The sequence below is a fragment of the Cladophialophora yegresii genome (genome assembly GCF_000585515.1).
Source record: "Cladophialophora yegresii CBS 114405 chromosome Unknown aczIN-supercont1.2, whole genome shotgun sequence".
NCBI lineage: Eukaryota > Fungi > Ascomycota > Eurotiomycetes > Chaetothyriales > Herpotrichiellaceae > Cladophialophora > Cladophialophora yegresii.
In genome coordinates this window covers 1,271,266-1,296,113 of record NW_006913046.1, presented here as the reverse complement: position 1 = coordinate 1,296,113, position 24,848 = coordinate 1,271,266, and the positions used below count along the sequence as shown (strand labels likewise).

Genomic DNA, 24,848 nt, shown 5'->3' with positions numbered 1-24,848 from the left:
TAGGGCTTCCCTCGACCTAAATCCACGTAGCCTATTCTTCACCCGAATGAGCCTCCTCATCCTTGCTCTTCTCTGAGCCCTCTTCTCGCTTCTTCGGCTCCTGTTTCTCCACCTTCACGCTCTTCCATGACAGGCCTGCGGCACCGAGGATGATGGCAGCCGCCAACCCAGCACACAAGAAGAAGACTTGTCGGAGGGCGTGCATGTAGATTTCCAGTACCTGATCCAACTGGGCGGCCGGAACCAAGCTTCTCAACTCAACGGCACCAGTGTTTGCTAGGACGTTGGGATCGAAGTCGGGGAGAATTTTCGCCAAGCCGGAAGTTAGGCGAGTGGTAAGAAGATTCTGGGCGACAGCAACAAAGACTGTCGCACCCATGACCTGAGCAAATTGGATGCAAGCGACGCCCAGCGGGACAAGAGAGTCGGCTAGGACCGTCTGAGCCGCTGTCATAGGCGACTGGAACCCAATGCCCAGACCGTAGCCGGCGATGACCTGGTATCCGATCCACATGCTATGATTGGTGGTTCGTGTCCAGGTCGCGATCAATCCGCACCCGATTGGCGCCAAGACCACGCAGACGTAGCCCATGGGTGCGTAGTAGCCGATTTTGCCAGTCAGCACACCACCCATGATGATGCCCAGGACCAGAGCCAGGATCATTGGGAAGGTATCCACGCCAGACTTCACCGCGCTGACGCCTTTGATGGCTTGGAAGTACAGGGGGACGTAGATGACCAGAGTCGTCAGCGCGCCGCCGTGGCAGAACATGTAGAGAGCACCGGAAAGGATGTCGCGGTTCTTGATGACGCCGTGGGGAACCATGCTGTTCTTCTTGTTGAATATCTGAACCAGAATAAACCCCAAAGCAAGAACGGCGAAGACGACAAGCAGAGCAATTACCCGACCACTCGACCAGGGATCGATGGTACCACCGTATTGCAGGGCAAGTACCAGGCAGACGAGTGACGGGATCAGGAACAACGTGCCCAGAGGGTCAAGTTGGAAGAAATGCTGCAGGAACGACACATCTTTCTTGCCCGGAGGCGGTGTGGACTTGAGGATAAAGGTGATGAAGATGATGCTGACGGCGCCGACTGGGAGGTTGACTGGAAGTTTGCGTCAGTAACATGACATACACAGGAAGATGGGGTTCGTACTGTAGAAGCACCATCGCCACGTGACATTGCTGGTGAAAGCTCCTCCAAGCAAGGGACCAGCGACGCTGGCAAGACCGAAACTGATGCCAATGAACCCCTGGAACTTGGGTCTTTTGGCCAGAGGTATAGTATAGGTCAACAGCACGGTGCCGCCGGTCATGATACCTGCGCCGCCAATACCAGCGATGGCCCGGCCGATGATAAATGCATCGGAGTTCGGTGCGACGCCACAGACGACAGATCCAATTTCAAAGATGACCAGGATGGTCAGAAACACCCATTTGGGAGAGTAGAATGTCATGAGACGGCCGACAGGGAGCAGGAGGGCGCACGACGTGAGCAAGAAGCCACTACCGTACCAGCCGACATCGTCGAGTGAATGAAACTGGTCCGTGATTTTGGGAATGGCGGTGGCGATGATGGTGCGGTCCTAGACTCAGTCAGATACACTGCAAGGGCAGGCGGAGCAACAGCCCGAGGATGCCTTACCAAAGCGACAAGAAAGACAGAGAGGCAGATGGCGATCATGACAGCAGCAACCTGTGCTGGGCCTGGCCATTCCCGGCCTTCGAAAGCTGAGTCGATGGCTATACCGGGTTGGTTTTCGACCGTCGGACTCTCATCAGATGACTTTGGAGACACCTGTTGGTGTTGGATCTGCCGCTCTTGCATGGTGTTATTTGTTGGTTCCTCGACACCCATGGCTGGATCGTGGCGTGGTTTCCTGTAGGAGTAGTCGAAATTGTCAAAGGGAGAAAGGCAATCTGGAGAGTCACTGCCTGTGAGAAAGTGAGAGCAAAATCAGAAAGGGACAATCACAGTCAAGTCAATAAATACCACGTCCACTCTTCTGCGATCGTCAACGTCATGTCGAATTGAGAGGAGAAGAAGATGCTCGAGATCGCAGCATTGCCATGGCGAGCTGTCCTCGGACCATGCACCATAGCTGTCACCGAGTGCAGGAAGACGCACTCTCAGCCAACAATTCGACGTCGGGTCATATTTTTTGGTGGTGAAACAGGAAAGGCCCCGAGGGCAGACGGTGGATCTCGGGTGCTCAAACACCAGGGAGACCCGAAGGTTCGGGTGGTACCATGATTGTAGACCCGAGCCCACATTATAGCTGTCAGTGACCCTTGCGTGGTGCAAGATCCACAGACCTGGAGGATGTTAGATAATTTCCGTCGATCGAGCGACTCTCAATTGGCCATCTGACCTTTTACACAGATGAGTGAGAGAAGTTTTCGGAGGCTGGCGGTGATGAGAATTCAATGAGGCCACCCATTGCTACGTGGAAGTTGCATGCTTCACCGTAGGAATACGGCCAATGATTGGCCGACAAAACGCTTTCCGCACGCGCTTTTGACTTTGCTCTTCGTCTCCTTGCGCCAGCTGACAAGCTGCGCCATGCCTTGACCCGTCCGGCTCGAGTTTGATGGCCGTAAAGTCCAGCAAACCCGGTCCCACGCGCAGCTTCGATGTAGGCACTGATGCCCGATTGCGCCGATGAACCCAGCCTGAGAGCTTGCGGGAACATGAAGGGGAATGTCCCGAACTCGGAATAATGGGTAGCAGTCCCAGTTAATGAAGCGACTTCCGCAAAATGAGCCTCGAACTTGTGAAGTACTTGAGCAGGATCCACCCCCTCAGCCTGAGACGGGTCCCACGTGGCAGCACTACATGACAGATCACGATTGAAAATGCCTTCAGCCTTAGAGACAACAAATGGCGTCGACGACGGCGAGGTGCAGCACCAGAATGGGTTCCACAAGAATGGCCTGCTCGGCCATCCCAACGGTACTACTAAGGAGCTATCGTACGCGGAGATAGCCGGAGAGGTCGAGCGATATCCAGATAGTGGGATTACGGTGCTCATGTATGTGTCCTGTTGACAGCCTGACTGGCTTGTTCACTTGAAGCTCATGAAATGGCAGCGTCGGATGCGGGCCTGGAGGACTCATGTCAGCCCTGGAATGCTGGCGGAAAGGTTGCACGGTCCAACTAATTGATCGGGCTTATGCGCCAGTAAACACAGGTAAAGGACCTTCTATGCCCTCGTGCTGAATGTGTTGTGGCTGATCCATCAAAGGTGACGTGTTCTGTCTCCAGCCAAGTTGCATGTCTGTGTACCGTCACTGGCCACGGATGTCCAAGGAGATTGAAGAAGAACAGTACGATGCTGGCATCTCGTATTGGCACAACACTGGCGATCGCATTTATGGTCAGTCCATTTCCCCAGAGTCATACTCCAGCAAGCGATGGGTGGAAGCTGACAGTTGCTCTATGGTAGGTCCCGGACCACCTGAATTCAATGATCCAGAGGCCTTGGAAGGTCGCCAAGGACCGCGAGTGGGCTTTATGCAAGGACGTATCAAATTCTTCAACATGCTGCTCCGTCAAGTCAAACGATGCGGTATCCCCGTCACATGGGGCAGGCGTGTCGTCGAATACTACGAGGATGAAGCGGCCGGACTTGGCGGTGTGGTGCTTGAAAGCGGCGAAAAGTTGGAAGCAGATGTTGTGATTGCTGCTGGTAAGTCCGCAAACGGCCGCCCACTGATCCTACTCGAGATCCTTTCAAAATCTGACCGGCTTCTCCCACTAGATGGCATCAAGACGAATTCTGGCAAGCTGATTGCCGGCTATACTGCCGATCCAAAAGACAGTGGCCAGTCCATCTACCGCGCGGGCTATTCACCCGATTTTACCAAGGAGGACCGTGAAGTTCTGGAGCGCTGGCCGACCAAACCAGGAGATGTGCCGGAATGGCAGTTCTGGTTGGGTGCCGGACTTCACCTGTCAGCCATGGTCAGCAACGACATGATCGTCTGGGGCTTGACACATAAGGATGAGTATGCCCCTGATGGCACAGAGTCCTGGAACGCCAGTGTTGAGCCCGAGGAAGTAGTTGACTTGATGGAGCGAGTAGCACCTGGCTGGCATCCAGCTGTCAGTGCTCTGCTCAAGACGACGCCTCGAGGAAGGTAAGCATCGTCCCTGATCCCGGTGGTCCCCAGAGGCTAATAGGTTCATGTTAGTCTCGTCCACTGGAAGTTAAGATGGCGCGACCTACTGCAGGAATGGACCTCTCCAGGTGGTCGCATCGTCCAGGTGGGAGACAGTGCACACTCCTTCCTCCCAGCTTCTGGAAATGGGGCCACCCAGGCTTTGGAGGATGCCATCTCTCTTGCCAGCTGCTTACACGTCGCTGGGCGCAACAACGTGGCCATCGCCACCAAGGTCCACAACAGACTCCGCTACGAGCGCGTCTCTTGCGCTCAGAAGATGTCGTTCGTGAACACACAGCAACACCACTTCACCGATTGGAGTGCCATTACAGAAAATCCCAAATTGATCCGGACCAGGTTCCCGAGCTGGGTGAGCTGAGCCGTTCCTGTACAACAGCCCCTCGACTAACATCTAGCAGGTGTGGAAGCATGACCCGGAAGAGTATGCGTACAAGAAGTACGGCGAAGGTTTCCTCCACGTCATCACCAACGGCAAATCTCCCCTCCAAAATACCAACTACCCACCCGGACATACGCATAAGCCATGGACAGTCGAAGAGGTCAGGATGGATCTTCTCAACGATGTAAATATCGGTGCTGCTTTGGATGGAGACTGGTCATGAGCACGGCTGTTAATGATTCTGGATTCTGGGGTCATGGCGAGAAGAGTATTCCCAAATTCTCTGTCCGAGACCGACTTGATTCAATGATACATGCATGCAACCTGGACCTTCGCCTTGTAACAAGTTGCTCTCTTCGCACAATCTGACTCCCGGCTCCTGGGATGAATAGATCACAGCAAACTCTTATGCGCTCTCTCATCGACCGTCGTCATCACCGCATACAGCGCAATCAGCCCAGCACCGAGAGCAAAGACGACACGAAACCAATTATGACTCGTGAATGCTTTCAGCAGCCTCACCACCTCGTCATTGCCGCCGAACTTGCTCCCCAGCGGTGTAGTCTCCTCGAAGAACATGAGGCGCTCAGCCACTGGCACGATCACAAACTTGGTCACCACGCCGAAGCCCACGATCATGGCGGCAGCCGTGCCGTACAGAAAGCGCTCGGTGGTGTTTTCGGCCTTGTATGTCAGGGTGCCGAAGGAGGTCAGACTGAGGAACCCCGCCGGGAGGAAGACTTGGGTGAGTGCCGTCATGTAGATGGGCGTGAAAGCTGAGAGGGCCACCGATGCAGGCTGTCCGTACAAGACCGGGATGATGTTGTGGGAGAGGGAGAAGTGGTATCCCCCGAGCAGCAAGGCAGCAGGGACTCCGACGAATTTAGCGACTGAGACGGTGTTCATGTTGTCGCTTTACTTCTTTGATTCTTTGATTCTCGAAGAACCTTTGTGAATCTGGCAGATAATATTGGGATCTTTCTGAGATCTTTTCCTATGTACGATCTGGGAGGTGAAGAAGGAGATGTTGATGTTTATATGCGACCATCCCGCTCTAAGCTTGGCTCGCTGCGCAACAGCGACACAGCAAGAGAAGATGTCATGATGTCAGAAGCTTCTATTGCTGGTGTGACATGTTGAACCATGATGTGCTCGGCCGACTCGTGATTGTTGTTTGGGCTGGTGGTGGTGGCCGTTGCGGTGGTTGTTGCGGATGTTGTTGTCTCGTCTCGGCCGGTGCCAAGACCCGAGTTGCGTGTTCGGCTCGTCTCCCACAACAGCACCGAATCCTTTTCCCATTGCCACGACAGGCGCTTGTGATGCTCGCGTGAGCCAACAATGATCATGACATCATGTCCATGACAGCCGAAATGGAGCAATCCAACACCTCAGACACCGACCAACCTCCCATGCGAATCAGACGGCTACATTCAAGCCGAGCAAGTCCCTCGCGAATGGAACCGACTCCAGATCCTTCCCCTCCTGTTTCTGACGAAGCTGAGGGTCGAGACGAGTCTTGATGATGCGTCTAGAGACAAGGTAGATCTGCTGTCCCAATACGAATAACCCAATCCAGGCGTCCATGTCTCAACCACAAACTGATAATCGTCCGACGAATTGGTTCTGGTTTCCTTTCTCGGGTAGATTAATTCGCGACCTTGGACCAGGGAATTGTAGACTTCGACATGCACATATCTTTTGTATGAGACGGACTTCTTCAAATATCCTTCATCGAGAATCACCCGACACTCCATCCCATCCAAATGACCCGAGCCGATCGGGGCGGGCTCTGGATCCATTGTGTGCAGAGCAATACGATCGGATGAAAGGATGAAGCATATAAAACACATGATCCAACGGCATGTACTCGAACGTACAGCAATCTGCTCCAAGTCCACGGCATCTTCAACAACATGGCAAGCATTACGACTACCGCGACAGCCACGCTTCTCACCAAAGCGGCCCCCGCGATGGGTGGCGACGTTGAGACCACGATCAACTACCATCCTGCCGGCATGGATGGCACGCTCAACACCGTCATTCCGGGCACCGCTGGCTCCTATCGCCGCAAATTCGACCCCGCTTCAGTCACCATCAAGGACATTCGCGGACAAGAGAACCAATTCAGCTTGGCAGAGCAAGGTTTCCAGTTGCTCAAGCATACCAGCGAGGAGAAGGAGTTCATGGATAAAGACCGAATCAAGGGCACGGCTTTTCCCGAGGTCGAGGAGCTATTGAAGAAGACGTGAGACTGTTCCTCTGCCCCTTTCTTGCTCACCTATCTCTCGACTTCCAATGGTCACGGCAGTCTAGAAGCCAGCTACTGACGCCAAAGTGCAGCACCGGAGCCACTGACGTTCGCATCTTCTCCCACATTGTCCGGCGCACGCCATGGGAATCTATCACCAAGGAGATCGAAGAGAAGCAGATTCCCGACGAGGCTCGTGTCGGCAAGATTGGACCCGCGCACTTTGCCCACATCGACCAAGGTCCCCTTGGTGCGCAACAACTGTTTGATGAGACCCTTTCCCCCGAGGAGGCGGCTCGCTTCAGCAGGACCCGATGGGGGATCATCAACGTCTGGCGCCCGATCAAGCCCGTCCGCAGGAACCCTCTGGCCTTGTGTGACATGAGATCTGTGCCGGATAGGGATCTGATCCCCGTCTACACCCGCGCCCCGAGAGATTATGGTAGCTATACCGCCGAGAAGATGGCCAAGAGCTATCAGTCGATGACAGCAAAGAGCAACCCTGACCACGCCTGGTACTACGCTTCGGGCATGACACCGGACGAGGTCTTGATGCTCCAGATCTTCGACACGAACAAGGCTGCAGACGGGTCTTCGAGGCGGACCCTCCACTCTGCTTTCTCGCACCCGGATGACCAAGCACTCGAGCCGAGAGAGAGCATCGAAGTCAGATCACTTGTGTTTTGGGAGAATGAGCCGATTGAGGCGTGAGTCGGTGACATACCTTGAGCAGACATATGAGACTCGAGTCGAAGTCTATCATTAGAATGGTACAATGAATAAAATCTCATCTCTCTTCTCGAATTCTGTGCAAGGTTGCACCCGACGCCACATTCTTTCTTCGATTTCTTTTGCCGTGCATGAGTAACAGGGCAGCTCGTGCAGTATTGTACGCTTTGCTGCTGCGGTCATGTAGTGAAAGCCACATGCTACGCTTGGCGTTGATGCTGTTCTGCTTCGGTCTCGACTGTTCTTGCCCAGAAATCATTACAAAATACCAATTGCAATTGACCATTGTGTATTCAACGCCCATCGCTCCTTATGCGTCGTGTGCAAACAATCCAGACGAAGCCATGCAGGATAAATTATCGCTGCGGGGCTAATTCGCAAGGATGGAATCTCCAGACTTTGATCCTGCATGCGAAGAGGAACGAGAGGACAACCGCCAGACCCAGCAGTCAAGTCTGCATCGGATGAAATCCGGATCATTGAATGTTCCGAGCGCCCTCGACTCTGCCTCCATGCTCCCTCAACACCTGAGGAATCTACACGACCTGTTACGCGCTCCATGACGACCCTCGCCAACAAGACCGAGCCTCAACGAGCAGCGTTGGACAGCAGTATTCGTCTGCAACAAAACATTCAGATTTCCGGACAGTGGCTCTAAAAGCTTCTGGGCATCTTCGGGGAACATGGACCTTCGGATGTCGGGCAATTGGGATAATAGTCTCGACCTTCTCAGGCCTGCTCCGATATTCTTGGTCGGGCTGACCAATCGGAGACTGTTTGAAAAGCGAGCATACTCCTTATTATGCGCTGTATTTACTTGACTACAGGTAGGTCAACAGGAGGTCAGCATCCACCACAAACTTGGACGCACGAGTCACCCTTGGTCGGATCTGTGGTAGCAGACTCATTAACAACGATATCCAGCGCTCACTTACTCCAAGATAGACGCCCTGACAGCCAGTGCCGATGGGTTCATTGGGCTCCCTGACCTCACCAAGCTCTGAAGGCTCACCCGGATCGGGGTATTTTGTAGATGGCAACCCATGTGACTTTGATCCAGAGTGGTGGGAACCAGGCACGCTGCCAAAGCGGCATCCCGAGACGCACCTCGATGTGTTGATCGTAGGTGCTGGTCTGGCCGGGTTGATGACGGCTTTGGAGTGCTGGCGGCGCGGGCACAACGTGGTCGGCATTCTGGAGCGAAGCCATGGGCCAGTCTATGCGGGTGCGTTTCTCCCCTCTCATTCCAACCACCATTTCATTCGAGGAGCTGACGTCCTGACTTTCGGTCGGCCTGCAGGAGACATCATCGTCATCGGCCCATCGGCCACCGCGGCATTTAGACACTGGCCCGACATGATGCGCGAGCTCGAAGCAGACCAACACGACAGCACCATGTCATACTACACGCACAACGGCGAGCTCATCCTCGGGCCCACGCAGCTCGGATTCAACGATCCAAAGTACATGGCGGAGCGAGAGGGTCATCCCGTCACGGCACCGCATCAGGTGCGGAGGAAGTTCTTCCAAATGCTGTTACGCCAGGTCGCCCGCGTGGGCCTGCGAGTCGAGTACGGCCAACAGGTCGAGCGCTATTTCGAGGACGAGATTGCGAGGGTTGGCGGCGTGATCACCAAGAGCGGCACGATCCGCGTGGCCGACGTGGTTGTCGCCGCCGACGCGAACAAGACCAAATCGGCCCTCTTGATCGCGGGATCCCACGCGCCGACGCAGTCCGCCGGCATGTCCGTGTACCGCACGTCCATGCCCACGGAACTCGCCATGCAGAACGACGCGTTTAGAGCCCGATGGGGCGCCGCGATTGCGCGGAACGAGATCTCGCACGAGTTCTGGACCGGCCCGGGCATCCACATGGGCCTGGTGGTTTCGCCAGAGTTCACGGCCTACGGGATCACCCCGCGCGACAGCACCGTGCACAACGGGGGCATTCAGCCGATCGAGTCGTGGAAGCCGGACGTCGACCCGGCGGAAGTCATAAAGGTGCTTCAGCGTCTGCCGGACTGGGATCCCGCCGTTCTAGGTTTGGTGTCTGCGACGCCCAAGGGCCGGATCATCCACTGGCCGCTCCTCTGGCGCAACTTGCGGCGCGAGTGGACCTCCAAGGGCGGCCACGTCGTGCAAGTCGGCGAGGCCGCGCACAGCAGCTTGCCCGCCTCAGCCAGCGGGGGCACGCTGGCCATCGAAGACGCCGTGACCCTCGCGGCGTGCTTGCAATTGTCTTGCGCGGGTGGCGGCGGCGGTCGCGACGGTGGGGGTGGTGGCGCAAGACGCGCACCCACAGGCACCCGGATCTACAACCTCCTCCGCTACGAGCGCGTCAGCTGTGCGCAAAAGATGGCCTTCGTGAACGCCGAAGCGTTGGGTGATGCGAACATGGCCGAGATCAGGCGCCACCCTGAAAAGATCCGCGTGCGGTTCCCAGAGTGGCTGTTCCATCATGACCCGGAGGAATACGTGTATGAAAAGTATGGGCTGGCTTTCGCGCACGTCGTGCTTGGGCGGGACAAGTTTGTGAATACGAATCTGCCGCCCGGTCACAAGTTCAGGCCGTGGACGATCGAGGAGGTGAGGGAGGATGCGAGGAGTGGGAAGCGCGTCGAGGATCTTTTGGATGGGGATTGGTCTTAGCGGAGGCGAATGGAGGTGTTTTGGGAACGGGATTTGGTGTTGGTGGTGCTGAACGGAGTAATCGAATTTGACCAAATCTCTCCGTCCTCATGAAGTCAGTATGATTGTTACGGTACGACACTCTCGCCATGCACACACACACACACACACACACACACACACACACACACACACACACACACACACACACACACACACACACACACACACACAGGACTATCCTTTCTTGTACTAATATTCGAAGTCTCGATTCACTAATTAATTAATTACGACAGCCTGATCGATCCAGCCGTGCCAGCTCCGCGGGCCAGCCTCACCATGCCTGACCATGGTAGTCGCCGCAAACGCCGCGCTCTGATTGGCTGAACTGCGACCCTGCGGCATAATGGCGAAACCACGGAGTACGCAGAGAGGCACCCTTTCCATAAAATTACCTAGATGTCTCCGTGTTAGGATTCATATCATGATACAGCGCTACCAGTCGATTAGACGCCCCCGCTGATGCGCACCGTGAAGTCGAAATCCCGGCCGTCAACATCGGACGTCAGGATGATCAGCTGTAAAGGGCAGGCAGGCAGGCTCGCAGCAATAATTAGAAGAAAGCTATCCCTTCCCACTTCCGCTTCAAGTCTTCTTCACGACACGTATTGGCCAGACTGAGCAGGCGTCTCCCCTATGACTACTAACGGGAGAACCAAACGGAAGTCGAAAGCTCCCACGGCGATTGAGCAAGTTTCCCAGCCCCAGCATGAAACTGGATCTTGAATGTGTTTAGTGACATAATGCTTCGTCTCTTCGTCTCATCGTCTCGATGTATTCCGCAGAGCTACACTCTTGAGGTTTGGTCGGTTTATCTCCAGACTCTTCAAGCTCGTCGACTTACCACCATGCGCTGACCCAGGGGCCTAAAGTTCCTTTCCAGCTTCGCCTCCTGACTCCCTCCCTGGACTCCCCCACGCTGAACTATAGCCATCGCAATCATCCTCGTCCCTCCTCTCATGCTCCGTGTGATGATGTTCTGATACATCAGCCATGCAAGCATCAATGTACTGTACCGTACCATCTGGTCGCCTCCACCACACTTCTCGAGGCACCTGGTGACATGACAACAACCTAATACCACACTTCCCTAGGCATCACTTTACAAGGAGCTGCTGTCAGCTACCACACTTCCCTTGGCACCACTTTACAATAAGCTGGCGGCAGATGGAATGCGCGGTCGGAATCCAAGATTCTGCGATGTTTGACGTATGGATCGGGTTCGCCGTTCGCGTCGCAGCTGGTCCATTGGTACATGGCCAGGGCGGTGGCGACGATGATGGTCTGCTGCAGCTTGGCCCAGCGCATGCCTACACAGGCGTGGCAGCCTTGACCCCAGCCGAGGACTGTATACCAAATGTTAGAGACTCAGAGCGGAATGCGAGGCAGGTGGGATAACATATGCCAGAGCGGAGTGCAAGGCAGCAGAGGAAGCAGAGGGTGAGAAACACTTACAACCGTATGTCTCCTTTTTGAATTCCTCGCGATCCTCGTTATAGCGCTCCGGGTCGAACTTGGTGGGATTCGGGTACAGCTTTTCGCTAAAGTTGACTTCGGTCGAGTTGTAGATGACAAAGGTCTTGGCCGGGACCACTTCGTCGGTATCGGGGATGGGGATCGGCTTGGACGACGTGTTGAGCCGGGTGACGGTGAAGGAGGTCCACATGCGGATCGTTTCCTTAAGACACATGTTGATTGTGGGAAATGACGTTTCCCAGGCCTCGAGCGGCAGAAGGCGCAGTTTCTCCGTCAACGTGCCTTCTTGAAACTTGCCATGTGCGTGCACCGCGGCTTTGATTTCCTGGTAGATTTTCTCCTGCCACTCCGGGTGGATGGCCATGATGTTGAGCAGCTGGCCGGCGATGGCGTGGCCGTTGGTCGTGGAGATGAACAAGATGCTGACGAAGAACTCGATGATGTGTTCCTTGTTGTCGCGGTTGTTGATCAGTCTCTGTAATGGGTCGTCCTTCGACGGGGTATTCTCCTTGACGCGCTTGTTCACCATCTGGGTCACCAGTTGGACAAGGTCTCGGCGAGCCAGACGCCGCTTGATGTACGAGGGCGCCGGCAACCAGCTGAACAGCACGTTGTAGTGGCTGTATGTGTGGAGGAGCGTACCGACGTCTTCTGCGCACCGCTCGAAGAGCGTCGGGTCGTCAACGACCTCATCGCAGAACGTCAAGCGGGCGTTTTGCTTGAACACCGTCCGCCAGATGTCTGGTGCGCTCGTAACGCTGGACTTCTTGCCATTGCTCAGGAGGCTTTGCAGATCATTGTGGACGTCACTCAGAGCGTTCGGGAGGACCTTCTTCAGCTCCTCGGTCTTCATCAATTCCATGAGACGACGTAAAAAGTAGGTGTTGTTGTGTCCGCTGTGGAAGCCAGCCTTGAAAATGGCATGGACAGGTGGCCAGAAGTGGACTCCAAACGGCTGGATGATGGCCTGACTGACGAAACACAGGTCGGGATTGTCATAAAACATCCGGCGGGCGGCTTGGCCAGTGATGCCAACCACGTGGCGGCTCCCCAGCCAGAAGCTGAAGTTCTTGGTCAAACCATCCGTGGAAGACTTCCAGAATGACCTGTGGTAGGCGAATTAGCAAAAGCGAGCCTCTGGCAATCAGGTAAGTCGGACTGACCATTGTCGAGTGAGAAACCCCAAAGAGCCGATAATAGGCGATGTGTCACGAGTAAACGCTGGAGACTTTTCATGGACTCTTGGCTGATAGGACACGATTGCTATCAGGCTCAGGAGAGTTGTGGCGAAAGCAGCAACGCCATACGACAGAGTTGTCGTCGCGTAACCTGACTCGCCTGAACCAAGCAGGAGGCTATCCGCATCTGCCAGAGTTGAATTCATAGTGGTAGATGAATGGCCTGGGAACGAGCAGACAACATTTGGAGCAGGGTCGGACTGGCAACATGTTGAAATAATAAAAGGCTATATTGACGATATCCTTGAGGCGTCCAGGGTCGCTCGCTTCACGATGGAACTTTGATGGTTCGGACGATTTGAATTAGCAATGGCCCGGAGGCCGCATATCGGAGGGTTGAGGTGAGACGAATGCCATTGTGAGTGGCCGCTGGCGATGTTGGTAGCCTCGCTCTCGGGTGCGAGCCTGGCAATCAGAAGACGGTGATACTATCGACGTGATGAACAACTGACCAATGCAGTGGGAGGTGAAATGAGATGGTTTCGAGTCTGTTGAAATTGCCCGCGATTCACAAATGGGTGTCGTGACTCAATGCTCCGCAGTGGGGTCCACCAGCATGGACTACGGATGACCACAAAGGCACGAAGACGTCATGCAACTCCACGCCCGAGAGTGCCTGGACGGCAGGGCAACTTGGGGAGTGGGAGACGTCTGGCGATCTCCAGAGTTCTACGGTTCGAGTAAAGCTGGGGACCCCTTCTCAGCACATTCAACCTGAAGTCTTCAAGTAAGTCCGTAGCACGCTTCAACATGGTGATATTGCATTTACAGTCGCCACATGATGCGGATCTGCTTCTATCCTAGTTAAATCATTCAAGGTGCCTCGTTCAAATCCCCCCTGAACCTCGCAATCAATGGTTCACAAACGTAGCGACCGCCGGCTTCTGCGCTTCTAGCGGTAGCCCTCGAGCTTCCGCCACCTCTGCCCTCTGCTGAGCTATATACTGATCAAGCTTGGGTAACACCTCCTTCATGACAACCGCATCGAACATCTCCTCGATCTTCACAATCTCGGTGCGGCTCTCATTGAACCACAGGAACAGAGCATGCTCATTGCGGTACGGTCCGAACGGCAACTGTGCCTTGGTGAGCGCGTAGATGACTGACTGTCCCTGAGGGACGTCATGGACGACGTTATGGATGGTAAGCTGATTATCAGGGCAATGTCAGCCAGCCATGTCCTCATCTCGCAGTCAGCCGCCTTGAACCGGTGCCCGCTTACTTCAAACTCGGTCATGACCGTCATGAGGATAGGGAATAAGTGCTCGACATGCTGGCGAGTGCGGACTGGTGTGCCGGAGGCGAATGGTAAAGTCTGCTGCGTGCAGTCGCTGGACCAGGTGGCGAGGAATGCTTCGGGCGTGTATTTCCTCCAACCGTCAATGAAGCGCTGGACTGTGTTGGCTTGTACCTCTGCTTGGGTTGACATGTTGTGCTGTGTTTCGTCCGGGGACGGAAGAGGAAGGGCAGAATGGCCTCAGCAGTCCTTATCTGGAACTAAGGTTTGGCGTCGTTGGATAGGATTTGAACGAGTGCCTGTCTCATCGGGCAATAAGACGAGCCACTCCGGAGGATATACTGCTGGCATCACTCCACCTGGCGACTATAAGGCTTGCACAAGGCCGATTCGGAAGCATGTCAGCCAAGGAACCTATAGTCCGAAGATCATCGGAAAGCGACATTTCGGACATTGCTGGGACGGAATTTTTGGGACAGAATTTTGGGGTCTCGCGAGACCACCTCACAGCTCATCGTTGGTTGTAGACTATCTGGACGTCGAAGCTCATCATAGCTAGGATTTCTTAGCTATACTACGCTATCGCCTTGCTTGACGCCCATTGCCCGTATACTCTGATTCAATCAACCGCGTCAAAGCCTGAATCAAGGCTGAGCTAGCGAGGTCCTAGATTCCCTGGCAGATAGTCGTGTAGATGGGGGAAGAAATGCCTCAAAAGCCCCATCAAGATACACATCGGAGTGCCGGCAGGAAACTTGGCTCTCCCATTAGTATTCACCACGCTGACGTTCTGCCCGTCGTACTGTCCACTGCCATCATCCACGGCCTCGATCATCGCAGCCGCCAAATCAAGGTAAGACACCGGCCCGTCTTGATCGGTCAAGCTCACAGCGTGGCCTCGCTGCTCGTCGACCGATAATGCGCCCGGCTTCATGTAGATCCCAGTGAGCCATTTGTCTTCCGCGCGGATGAGCTTTTCCGCCTCCTCGACGTCTCGGTAGACATGAGAGGCTGAGCAAAGGAGGACCTGTCGTAGGAGGTATGGCATGTGGCGCGAAAAGTGGCTGTCGATCGTGGACGACGAGAGGAGGATCAGCTTCGGCGTGGTCATCGGACCTTGTCTGACGTCGCCGCTATTGTGGACGATTGCCCGTTTGCGGAGCAGTTTGAGAGCTTCGATGACTGTCGCGGCCGTGTCCTGGGCCATGCGACAGCCGGGGATATTGTCGTTGGTTGAGACGACCAGGAATACCGCGCGACAGTTGGAGATACAAGAGGCCACCAGGTCCACATCGTGGATGCTACCTTCAAAGATTTTGACCTTGCCTCCTTCTTTCAGGTCGGGTATTGATCGCAACAGCTTGGTGCGAGAGCGGCAATAGGCATGGACGCCGGTATCTGGCCTCCTTGACAGGTTCTCGATCAAGGCGGTGCCGCAATTGCCCGTAGCACCCAGGATCGCGTAGGTGTTGGAGTCAACCATGTTGTGGTATCGTCGACAAAGGCTCGAATCCCTACTAGACGACGATGCGTACGAGACGAAAAGTATTTGCGAAAGAGAGGATATTGTACTGGATCGTCCTGTCGGACATGGGCATGGACGCGAACCGGGACAATCCAAGCCAAAGGTCCGAATCCTCATGATATCTTTTCTTTCCGTCCGAGATCGATCTAACGCTGCGGGAAGTACTGTGCTAAGATGATTATTGTCCGACTGCACGATTCGCTCACTCTGGAGGAAGACGAGTGCAATGGAGCGTTGACTAAGCTCATCACTCCCAAGGAGCGTGCAAAGTGGAGAATGACCACGGTTCAGGAACGCAATCTTGTGGCTACTTGGTCCCATTCATTGCACTCTTTTCCATCATATACTTCTGCAGCTTGGGGAAGAGCTGCTGAAAGGTTGACGTGTCTACCATTTCGTTCAGCCTGCTGATCTTCGTTCCACCCTCCGCGAACGACATAAAGACCGCGTAGTCCATGGTCCATTTCTCGCCTGGCATTGGCAAGTCCGCCAGAGAAGTGGCATAGACTGCAGCCGTCCCCTGCGTAGCGTCATGCACGATCTCTTTCACGTCCAGCTGTCCGGTGTATCAGCTTCTTGGTCTTTGATGCAGAACATGGTAGCAAACCTTCCAGTTGGTCAGACTTTGTGTCAGTCTGCTGTAGACGATCTCGGCAGTTTCCCGCGGTTTTGTAGGCATACCCAAGGATGCCGGGAGGAGTGTTTGCGAGAAGTCGTCAGACCAGAGTGCCACGGTGCCTTCGACGTCTTGATCTTTCCATGCTTCGATGAATTTGTTGATTGTGGCGGCTTGGATCGCTGATGATGTTGCCATTTTGGCTCGAGGGGAAAATCCGCAATCGTTTTCTCCTCATAATTCTCTTCATGGGACGTATATGTAGCACAGTAGCATCGGTCTGTTGCGAGTGGCTGTCACGGGTTGTTTGGTAGGCGTTGGCGCCAGTCGGGTGATTCACGACAGAAATGACCCGAAGGAGGCGCAAGTAGACCCTTTCTTCAAAACCATCGCACACCCTCGGACATCCCAATTGACATGCAACCTGTGCCTTCAATGCAGTATCCAAGATGGGTTCTCTCCTTGAATCGTCCACGACAGAAGTTCTGTACACAGCAGCCGGGCTCAACGAGAAAGTTTTTGTCCAGGACGACAACGTACTCCCAACTACGATCAGACTTCAGCCGCCGCCATTCGATGATAAACTCGGCTTGGCCCGCATCGATGTCAACCCTCCTGGCTCTGTGGATATAGTCGCCGAACTATTGCAGAAGAACCATGAGAAATGGCACATGTACTTTCGCGACGTGGCTGGGCACAACCACATCCCCCACGCAATCCTTAGCACATTCGCCATGGGAGGTGGTCCACAAGAGCTTCACAGGGCTTATGATGACGGCGAATCCATCCAACGGCCCATGCCGCCCGTCTCTCCGCAGGCTGTCCGGGAAATGAGTGATCCAGTCAAGTTCCGCGAACGCATGCACATCCTCGACCAGTACCCCAATTTTCTAGCATTCTTCGAACAAGAGATTGCCGCGAAAGGAGGCGACTGGCAGGCAGTCATCCTGGAGCACTGTTTCAAGCGGACTCCATTGAGCGACTTGATGATGGCCCAGCTTTTCGAGGGTCTCTACCATCCCTTCATTCACCTGGGCTTTGGCGTCGAGTTCGGCTTGTCTGGTCTGGTGGCCGAAGGACTGGCCCAGACCGCCAGCCACGACCCGATGTACATTGACGCTTTCTTCCAGAAGGCCGAGAAGCTTGCCGAGACGGGTTCTGTGCCACGTCAGCGTCTTATGGATTTATACCGCCAAACGCGCGCCAGCGACACCATTCGTACCGCCCCTCGCATGCCCGATGGACCGTGGAAAGTGCGTGACGGTGTCCTCGGCCGGGCCATGGACGAGATCGTTACAGTGGCGGCACAGTTCCAGGTTGAGCCTACCGAGGAAGATGTGGAGCGCGCCACGGCCGAGATGATCAGCTGTGCCGCATGGTCGTGCGCCGCAAGCCACAAGCCAGGCAAAGAGCGCAAGATCGACTTTTTTCTGATGCATGCTGTGACCAGCTCGATCTTCATCACAGTCCTAGCCCGCCAACCCTGGATTCCCATCGCGGATAAGGCTCGCTTGGTTGAATGGAAGGCCCGCCTGGATTTGGTGTGGTATGCAGCCAGCGCAGCCCCTGAGCTAAATGATGAGTTCATCGTCGATTATGAGCCCACACTGAGCAGAGGCATGGACTGGCGCCAGCTGTACCATGCTTTGAACCGACATCACGATGATGGGCATGTGGCCAAATTTGTCCGTGCCATCAAGAACGGCCAAGAGGTTGCCGCACCTTTCGAGCAGTCTCACGCCAGCAGCCTTCCTATCAAAGGCGACCTATGGCTGAAGGTTGCACAGCTTTGTTACGATTCCACCGTCATGTATGTCGAGGGCGAGAAGAAATGGGTTTGGGGTGCTGGGTTCGAGCCTATGTGGGCGAGGGTCCGAGATGAGGTGAAGGGTTAACGGAGAACCGCTTGTTCCTTTCCTTGCTCTCGGCGTTGTCGGTAGTCGTGGTGTGTCGTACCTAAATGAAGCAACGAGTTAAGCCAACTTCGTGATGATTGCCGTCCAACGGTCTTGTAAGTACACTTGGTCTTTGCGGGAATCGTGGATAGCAGGCAGCAGCATGTAATGATGCATCTGACGGCAAATACCGCCTGGCCGCCCCCACCAGTGACAAACCCGAAGCCAGAACAATACCTGAGTGACCCTCTAGTGCGTTGCAATCATGCGGCCCGGAAGGCATGTATGGGGCTTCAAACAATGTATAAAAGATATTCACGTTCCTGGCTGACCGCGTGCATACCGCACGACGCGTAACAGCTCCTGAATACTTCGTTGAGATGACCACTTGCACGGCATGGTGTGATGTTCAGCTAGCGAAAGAGGAGGGAAAGCGCCATGATGACATTTTAGATGGCTGCGACGCCTCATTCCGTTGTTCAGTACATGTCCATAGCTAATTCAAGGAGAGAAGAAGAGGGGTGTAGGGATTCCTCTGTCGAGTCAGTAAGGACGCGAAGAATGGCAAGAGCCACCAGTCTTAATTGGGCCTAGTGCCGTCATGTGACACATGGTCTCACACGTGTGACTGGGAAGGTTACCCGAAGGGTGGCCAGACAGTGCCAAGAGGGGTACTGGGCCATACCCCCTATTGTACGATACCGTATTGTTTACATAGGCCTCCATAACTATATAGCTGGGCCTCTGCCCAGACCCCTCTGGAATTCATCATGTCTCCAATTGAGCCACAACACGTCTCAACCCGTCTTCACTTTCCGAACCCATCCACCACCTCTCCATCCCTGACAAACTCCTCAACCCAACCTATCGTCATCCTGTCACAAGAAGTGCAGTCGGTCAGCGTCGACCTCAAGATTCTTCTCCATCTTCTTCTTTTTTCTTGTCCTCGAGGGGAACGGCACTCACATGCTTCGTTGCGTGTCGGCGAATTTCTCATGATCACCGACCAAGTGCTCCTTGTACCAGGGATCCTGCTTCATGCGCTTATAGTCGTCAATGCTCTCGAAGACGACCTGGCTGAAGCAGTCAAAGTCGGCGACATTGGCCATCTGGTGGTCGAAGAGCTGGCTCATCAGGGCCCGTGTGGCGGTTTGATTGTGGATCTGGGTCACAACCACAAAATATCAGCCTTGGGTGTGGCAGCCAGTCCGCGAAGCGGAATGAAGGAGCGACCCGGTTGGTACAGTATCAACTGACCTGCGTCCACCGCTTGACTCCGTACTTGACCATCAGTCCCTTGGTCATGGGCGCGGAGACATTGACCATGTGATTGCGATAGTCTTGCTCGCTCATGCCTGGCTTGCGGTACCCGCAAATGGTGAGGCAGAGGTATTTGTTCTTCACTGAGCCGGACGCTGTCGAGTCTGGCTCTGGAATTTCTGGCTCGGCGATGGACCCCATATTCTGAGGCTAAAGGGTGACCTGCGCTGCTGACTTCGGTGACCTCTTGGGAAGAATGCCGGTTCACGTCGTGACCAGGAGAACTGGATGCTGGGGAAGTGCGAGAGCATCGAGTCTTGCGATCACCCGCCGAAAGTACCTGGACTACCTGTCTAAGTCATTGCCTTTTGCTGTCCAGGATTGAAGGCTCGGGATATTATCATTGCCTGAAGAGGTAAATGGCCCGTAATCATTGAGTGATTATATCCGATGAAATGACCCACATGATAAGCCCCGACTCCGGGGTTTCTCACCCGACAACCACAACTTCAGCCTTCTCAGGCATGCCTTCTGAACCACGTTTCTCCTCTGCGCGTCGTTTGAAGCACAGGACTTGTGCGCCAAGATCGTGACCAGAGAAATTATAATTGATGGAAAGAAACATTCTAGAGTCTCGGAGGGACAGCCACTTACGAGCGACTTCATCAATACTACGTAATTATCTGCAACCATTCTAACCTTACTCGTGATCCTGCCCCTCCGAATTTCACTGCGGCCCACCAGAGGGCAAATAAGGATGCAACCCTGGGAAATAATGCCTCAACAGTCCCATAAGAATAGTCCGCGGCGTGCCTGACGGAAACCTAGCCCCCCTCCCCGCATTCTTCACACCCACATTCTTCATATCGTACCGTCCCTCCGGATCGTCCGCCGCCTCCATCATCGCCCCCGCAAGATCGTAGTACGAGATGAACGTATCCTCTTCATCCAGGCTGAGCTTGTGCCCTCTCCTGACGTCAACGGACAATCCACCGGGCTTGATAAAGACGGTCGAAACCCAATCAGACTGGGCGCGCAGGAACTCTTCGGTCCGTCGTAGATCATCATAAAGATACGACGCGGCGGTCAGCATGACTGGTCTGAACCACCACGGCATCCTGCGCGCGAGGTGGTCGTCGATAGTAGCAGACGAGAGGAGGACCAGTTTCGGCATGATTTGTCCGGGCGGCCCATTTTTCTTTGCCCTTTCCAAGGCCGCGATGACCGAGTGAGCGAGGTCTTCGCTGACGCGGCAGCCGGGGATGTTGTCGTTCGTGGTGACTACCATGAACACGGTCTTGCAGCCGCGGATGCAGTCGCCGATGAGGTCGACGTCGGTGATGGAGCCCTCGAAGATCTCGACTCTTTTGTTGTCGATGGTCGCGGGGACGAGGCGATAGAGTTTGCTGCGCTGGCGGCAGTAGGCGTTGACTTTGACGTTGCGGAGCTCGAGGAGGTTCTGGACGAGGGCGGAGCCGCAGTTGCCGGTCGAGCCTAGGACGGCGTAGGAGGTGGTCTGTGAAGGGTGTGCCATTCCTGCGAGAAATAATGTTGTGGGGATGAATTCACCTGGTCATTCTTGGTCACCCACTGTTGGATCCTAGTGACAGCCCGTCGAGAGAGTATATAACACCAAGGTCTCGCTGCTTGCTGCGTGGGCGTATCGGATGACGGCTGATTCAGCCGATGCATTCTCGGAGAGATGGATACAATCCAGTGTTCGGGGTTCGGGCGATTTGCAACCACCAGCGTTGACCGGGTCGTGAGCTCGCCTCGACCACCTGGACACGTCCATAAGGCTCGTCCAAGTCATGGAGTCGGCGGTTTAATGTCTGGAGTCAAAGATGACTTAGGCCTTCGGCGGCATTCGACTCTTTGTCCGTCACCATCTCTTGATTACAGTACTCATCAGTAACGCATTCAACTCATTCACTCACCACATGGAATAAGATCCTTCCGTCTCCTGCCTGTGACAATGGGCTTTCTCTACAGCCAGTTGTGCCAGTCTCTACCTCTCCCCACCCAATCTCATTTTGGCAAGACCGTCGTCGTCACCGGCAGCAATGTCGGACTAGGCAAAGAAGCAGCCCGCCACTTTGCGCGTCAAGGAGCATCGAGGGTCATTCTGGCCGTGCGCAATGTCGACAAGGGCCAAGCCGCCGTCGACGACATTATCAAGACCACGGGCCGCACAAAGGAGACGGTGCAAGTATGGCCGCTAGACATGGGCGACTACAAGAGCGTCGAACGGTTCGTCGACCGAGCAAAAGGGGAGCTCGATCGGATCGACATCTTCCTGGCCAACGCCGGTGTCGCCACGATGACATTCAACACGGTCGCGGACAACGAGGAGATGGTCACCGTCAACTTCATCAGTACCTTTCTTCTGGTCCTGCTCATCCTGCCGAAACTCAAGGAGACGGCCCGCAAATTCAACACGAGGCCCACGTTGACCATCACGTCCTCGGAAGTGCACGGGCATACCAATTTCCCCGAGAAAGCCGCTCCCACGGGACAAATCCTCAACACGTTGGCCGACAAGGCCCAGGCAAACATGGCCGAGCGGTATCCCGTGTCGAAGCTGCTCGGGGTGTTTTGTGTCCGGGCGTTCGCGATGCGGTATCCGGCCTGCTCGTACCCTGTCACGGTGAACTGCGTGAATCCGGGTCTCTGTCACTCGTGAGTGTCCCACCGTGATCTCTATGCTCTCGGGCTAACTCTTCGCAAGCGAACTCGCTCGACACCTCGGTTTCGCCATGGTCATCATCAAGGCTGTTTTAGCCCGCAGCACTGAAGTCGGAAGCAGAACGCTGGTCCATGCTGCTTCGGCTGGCCCGGAGTCTCACGGCCAATACCTCTCGGATTGCAGAATCACTCTGCCTAGCGATTTTGTCCTGAGTGCGGAGGGGGCAATGGCACAAGAACGGGTCTGGGACGAGCTCTTGCAGAAGTTGGAGTCGATTCGTCCGGGGATTCTGGCAGACCTATGAGTTAGTTCTTCAATGTATAGCTCAGATTTCGTTGATCAGACCAAAGGCCCAGCTTTGTTGGCGAGCGTGTAGCAGCCGCTCCTGGATTCCGCCTATTGCACCAGACGCCACCACCATGCTTTCTAGTTTGACAGGTATAGAGTGCCAGGGAGACAAGGCCACATTTCTGAACGCTTCCAGCCCTTGAGTTCCCAATGACGACCTCTATCTTCCACTTATCTGCTGCTTCACCAATTTTGCAAACACACCGTCCTTATCAGCTATCAAATGATGGTATGTGCCCATCTGTGCAACTTTGCCATCGGCACCGAGACAAATGATGGTGTCGCTGCGTGAAATGGTGGACAGACGATGCGTGATGGTGATGATAGTACGCGGACCTTGGCGAAGTGGCTCCAACGCTCGATTGACGAGAGTCTCGGACTCGACGTCTAACGCGGAAGTGGCTTCGTCGAGGATCAGGATGTCCGGGTCTTTGAGCAGAGCGCGGGCAATGGCTATGCGTTGCTTCTGGCCACCAGACAGCTGCGCTCCACGAGCACCTACCAGGGTGTCTATACCGTTAGGCTGAGAACCGAGAAGTCAGTCTGCTATCACGAGAGTCATTCACATATCAGAACTCACAAAATCATGGACAAAGTGACAATTCGCCAGGCGCAAGGCTTCCAAGATCTCGCTCTTCGTGGCCTCAGGTTTTCCATAGGCCACGTTCTCGGCGATCGACTCCGAAAACAGGACTGGCTCTTGCCCGACCAGACCGATCCTTCTCCGCAACTGCCTGGCATTCATCTTGCTGATGTCATGGCCGTTGATTGTGATGGTTCCACGTGTGGGCGCGTAGAATCGCATGAGCAAGCTCGCCACGGTCGACTTGCCAGCTCCTGAAGGAGCGACAATAGCCACGTTGCGTCCTGGCGCGATTCTCAAAGATAGCCCATCGAAGACTAAGATCGATGGTCGGGTCGGGTATGCAAAGTGGACGTCGTGAAACTCGATCATGCCACGAGCTGATTTCACCGCCATACCCTTCGTCGGACTGATGATCGGGCGATGGTCCTGTAGCTCGAATAACCTGCTGGCCGCTCCGACCCCCTTCATCAAGTCCGAGTACGCGGCTGATAGTCCGAAGAGGCTACCACCAGCGACGCCCGTGTACATGACGAAGGTCGTGAGATCTCCCACGGTGATGGACCCAGACCTGACCATGCTGTCCCCTACGTAAAGCAACGCGAGAAACGTCGCATTCCCAAGGAAGCTCGAGGTGGAGAAGAAGGTGGCCGAGATGACCGCCTCCCGCTTCGCCAGGTTGAAGATCTTGCGCGTCTGATCGTTGTATCGATGGACCTCTTGGCGTTCGCCCGCGAAGGCCTGGCTCGTTCGTACATTACCCAACCGCTCCTCAGCGATTCTGGTCAACGTGCCCTGGTTTGATTGAATGCGACGCGACAAGTCCCGAACTGCACGACCGTAGAGAAACGCCCCTGCTGCGAGTGGCGGGAAGGCGAGAGCCAGGACTCCGACGAGTTTGTAGCTGATGTAGGTCATCATACCCATCCCCGTCGTAGCAAACGCGAGTGAGCGAAGGCCATCCGATAGGTTTTCCGTAATCGATCTGCCGACCATGGTGGTATCGTTGCCCAGTCTGCTGATCAGGTCCCCGACACGGTGAGTGTCGAAGAATTCTGCGTTCTGCACGTACGTGTGCTTGTACAGGGAGCTTCGAAGCTTGGTGATGATACGCTCGCCGATGATCTTGAGAAGGGCCATCTGTCCGCAACTGGCGCAAGCACCTCCAGCCAAAACGGCCAAAAAGGCCACACAGAAATGCTTCAGCTGCATTCCAAAGACTGTGCCGTCCACTTGCGTCGCGGAGTCGAAGATCTTGCCGATGCTGAATGGTACAGCCATGGTGATCCCGCTGCTGATGAAGAGCAGGAGAAAGGCGAAACTCAGTGCTGGGATTTCCGGTTTGACTATTCTGAGGAGGCGCCAAATCTCGCGCAGTTCTCCACCCTGCTTTGGCTTCGTTTCGACATCTTCACTTGGTGGTTCTCTGATCCTATCAAGCTTGCCCTCTGCCGGTTCAAGTTTGAGCTGGATGGTCAGCGACTCGTGCCGTGCCTCTTTCGCCGTTTGAGTAGAAAGTTCCCGGCCCAGCGATTCGGCTTCGTGCTGTGATGCGCGCTGATCTACCACAATGTTTCGATCAAGGTGATGTCGCTGCAACGATTTATTACCCGTAACTTGTAGAAAACGACGTTGCACCAACACCGGGCATGAAGCCTTCTCAAGATTGGTGGGACTTGGCCGCGCTAGGCATTTCTTCAGCAGCCTGACTGGAGTTACCGGCAAGAGTTTCGGCCAGCCGGACGAGACT

The 24,848-nt window shown here is 54.8% G+C and overlaps 14 protein-coding genes across 14 annotated transcripts; 5 read left to right on the top strand and 9 right to left on the bottom strand.

Moving 5' to 3' along the window:
- Positions 1–31: 31 nt before the first annotated feature.
- A1O7_02396 (uncharacterized protein) lies at positions 32–1,863 on the bottom strand (the record flags this gene model as incomplete). Its single annotated transcript, XM_007756428.1, has 3 exons — positions 32–1,110; positions 1,162–1,591; positions 1,651–1,863. 3 exons carry the CDS (start codon positions 1,861–1,863, stop codon positions 32–34), a joined length of 1,722 nt encoding a protein of 573 aa, XP_007754618.1.
- Positions 1,864–2,861: 998 nt separating this feature from the next.
- Positions 2,862–4,792, top strand: A1O7_02395 (uncharacterized protein; the record flags this gene model as incomplete). The annotated part of the gene is made up of 7 exons (XM_007756427.1): positions 2,862–3,037; positions 3,096–3,196; positions 3,251–3,382; positions 3,452–3,694; positions 3,767–4,145; positions 4,200–4,539; positions 4,589–4,792. 7 exons carry the CDS (start codon positions 2,862–2,864, stop codon positions 4,790–4,792), a joined length of 1,575 nt encoding a protein of 524 aa, XP_007754617.1.
- A 170-nt stretch (positions 4,793–4,962) lies between these two features.
- A1O7_02394 (uncharacterized protein) lies at positions 4,963–5,475 on the bottom strand (the record flags this gene model as incomplete). The annotated part of the gene is made up of 1 exon (XM_007756426.1): positions 4,963–5,475. The coding sequence occupies one exon, from the start codon at positions 5,473–5,475 to the stop codon at positions 4,963–4,965; it is 513 nt and encodes a 170-aa protein (XP_007754616.1).
- Positions 5,476–6,482: 1,007 nt separating this feature from the next.
- On the top strand, positions 6,483–7,528 carry A1O7_02393 (uncharacterized protein; the record flags this gene model as incomplete). Its single annotated transcript, XM_007756425.1, has 2 exons — positions 6,483–6,814; positions 6,910–7,528. The coding sequence occupies 2 exons, from the start codon at positions 6,483–6,485 to the stop codon at positions 7,526–7,528; spliced, it is 951 nt and encodes a 316-aa protein (XP_007754615.1).
- Positions 7,529–8,512: 984 nt separating this feature from the next.
- A1O7_02392 (uncharacterized protein) lies at positions 8,513–10,195 on the top strand (the record flags this gene model as incomplete). Its single annotated transcript, XM_007756424.1, has 1 exon — positions 8,513–10,195. The coding sequence occupies one exon, from the start codon at positions 8,513–8,515 to the stop codon at positions 10,193–10,195; it is 1,683 nt and encodes a 560-aa protein (XP_007754614.1).
- Positions 10,196–11,356: 1,161 nt separating this feature from the next.
- Positions 11,357–13,094, bottom strand: A1O7_02391 (uncharacterized protein; the record flags this gene model as incomplete). Its single annotated transcript, XM_007756423.1, has 3 exons — positions 11,357–11,580; positions 11,690–12,816; positions 12,874–13,094. 3 exons carry the CDS (start codon positions 13,092–13,094, stop codon positions 11,357–11,359), a joined length of 1,572 nt encoding a protein of 523 aa, XP_007754613.1.
- A 705-nt stretch (positions 13,095–13,799) lies between these two features.
- Positions 13,800–14,377, bottom strand: A1O7_02390 (uncharacterized protein; the record flags this gene model as incomplete). Its single annotated transcript, XM_007756422.1, has 2 exons — positions 13,800–14,096; positions 14,171–14,377. 2 exons carry the CDS (start codon positions 14,375–14,377, stop codon positions 13,800–13,802), a joined length of 504 nt encoding a protein of 167 aa, XP_007754612.1.
- Positions 14,378–14,840: 463 nt separating this feature from the next.
- Positions 14,841–15,668, bottom strand: A1O7_02389 (uncharacterized protein; the record flags this gene model as incomplete). Its single annotated transcript, XM_007756421.1, has 1 exon — positions 14,841–15,668. One exon carries the CDS (start codon positions 15,666–15,668, stop codon positions 14,841–14,843), a length of 828 nt encoding a protein of 275 aa, XP_007754611.1.
- A 349-nt stretch (positions 15,669–16,017) lies between these two features.
- On the bottom strand, positions 16,018–16,524 carry A1O7_02388 (uncharacterized protein; the record flags this gene model as incomplete). The annotated part of the gene is made up of 2 exons (XM_007756420.1): positions 16,018–16,266; positions 16,318–16,524. 2 exons carry the CDS (start codon positions 16,522–16,524, stop codon positions 16,018–16,020), a joined length of 456 nt encoding a protein of 151 aa, XP_007754610.1.
- Positions 16,525–16,775: 251 nt separating this feature from the next.
- On the top strand, positions 16,776–18,221 carry A1O7_02387 (uncharacterized protein; the record flags this gene model as incomplete). The annotated part of the gene is made up of 1 exon (XM_007756419.1): positions 16,776–18,221. The coding sequence occupies one exon, from the start codon at positions 16,776–16,778 to the stop codon at positions 18,219–18,221; it is 1,446 nt and encodes a 481-aa protein (XP_007754609.1).
- An 808-nt stretch (positions 18,222–19,029) lies between these two features.
- On the bottom strand, positions 19,030–19,682 carry A1O7_02386 (uncharacterized protein; the record flags this gene model as incomplete). Its single annotated transcript, XM_007756418.1, has 3 exons — positions 19,030–19,096; positions 19,188–19,384; positions 19,479–19,682. The coding sequence occupies 3 exons, from the start codon at positions 19,680–19,682 to the stop codon at positions 19,030–19,032; spliced, it is 468 nt and encodes a 155-aa protein (XP_007754608.1).
- Positions 19,683–20,208: 526 nt separating this feature from the next.
- A1O7_02385 (uncharacterized protein) lies at positions 20,209–21,015 on the bottom strand (the record flags this gene model as incomplete). The annotated part of the gene is made up of 1 exon (XM_007756417.1): positions 20,209–21,015. One exon carries the CDS (start codon positions 21,013–21,015, stop codon positions 20,209–20,211), a length of 807 nt encoding a protein of 268 aa, XP_007754607.1.
- A 441-nt stretch (positions 21,016–21,456) lies between these two features.
- On the top strand, positions 21,457–22,471 carry A1O7_02384 (uncharacterized protein; the record flags this gene model as incomplete). Its single annotated transcript, XM_007756416.1, has 2 exons — positions 21,457–22,160; positions 22,210–22,471. 2 exons carry the CDS (start codon positions 21,457–21,459, stop codon positions 22,469–22,471), a joined length of 966 nt encoding a protein of 321 aa, XP_007754606.1.
- A 204-nt stretch (positions 22,472–22,675) lies between these two features.
- A1O7_02383 (ABC transport system ATP-binding protein) lies at positions 22,676–24,379 on the bottom strand (the record flags this gene model as incomplete). Its single annotated transcript, XM_007756415.1, has 2 exons — positions 22,676–23,038; positions 23,096–24,379. The coding sequence occupies 2 exons, from the start codon at positions 24,377–24,379 to the stop codon at positions 22,676–22,678; spliced, it is 1,647 nt and encodes a 548-aa protein (XP_007754605.1).
- Between the last annotated feature and the right edge of the window lie 469 nt (positions 24,380–24,848).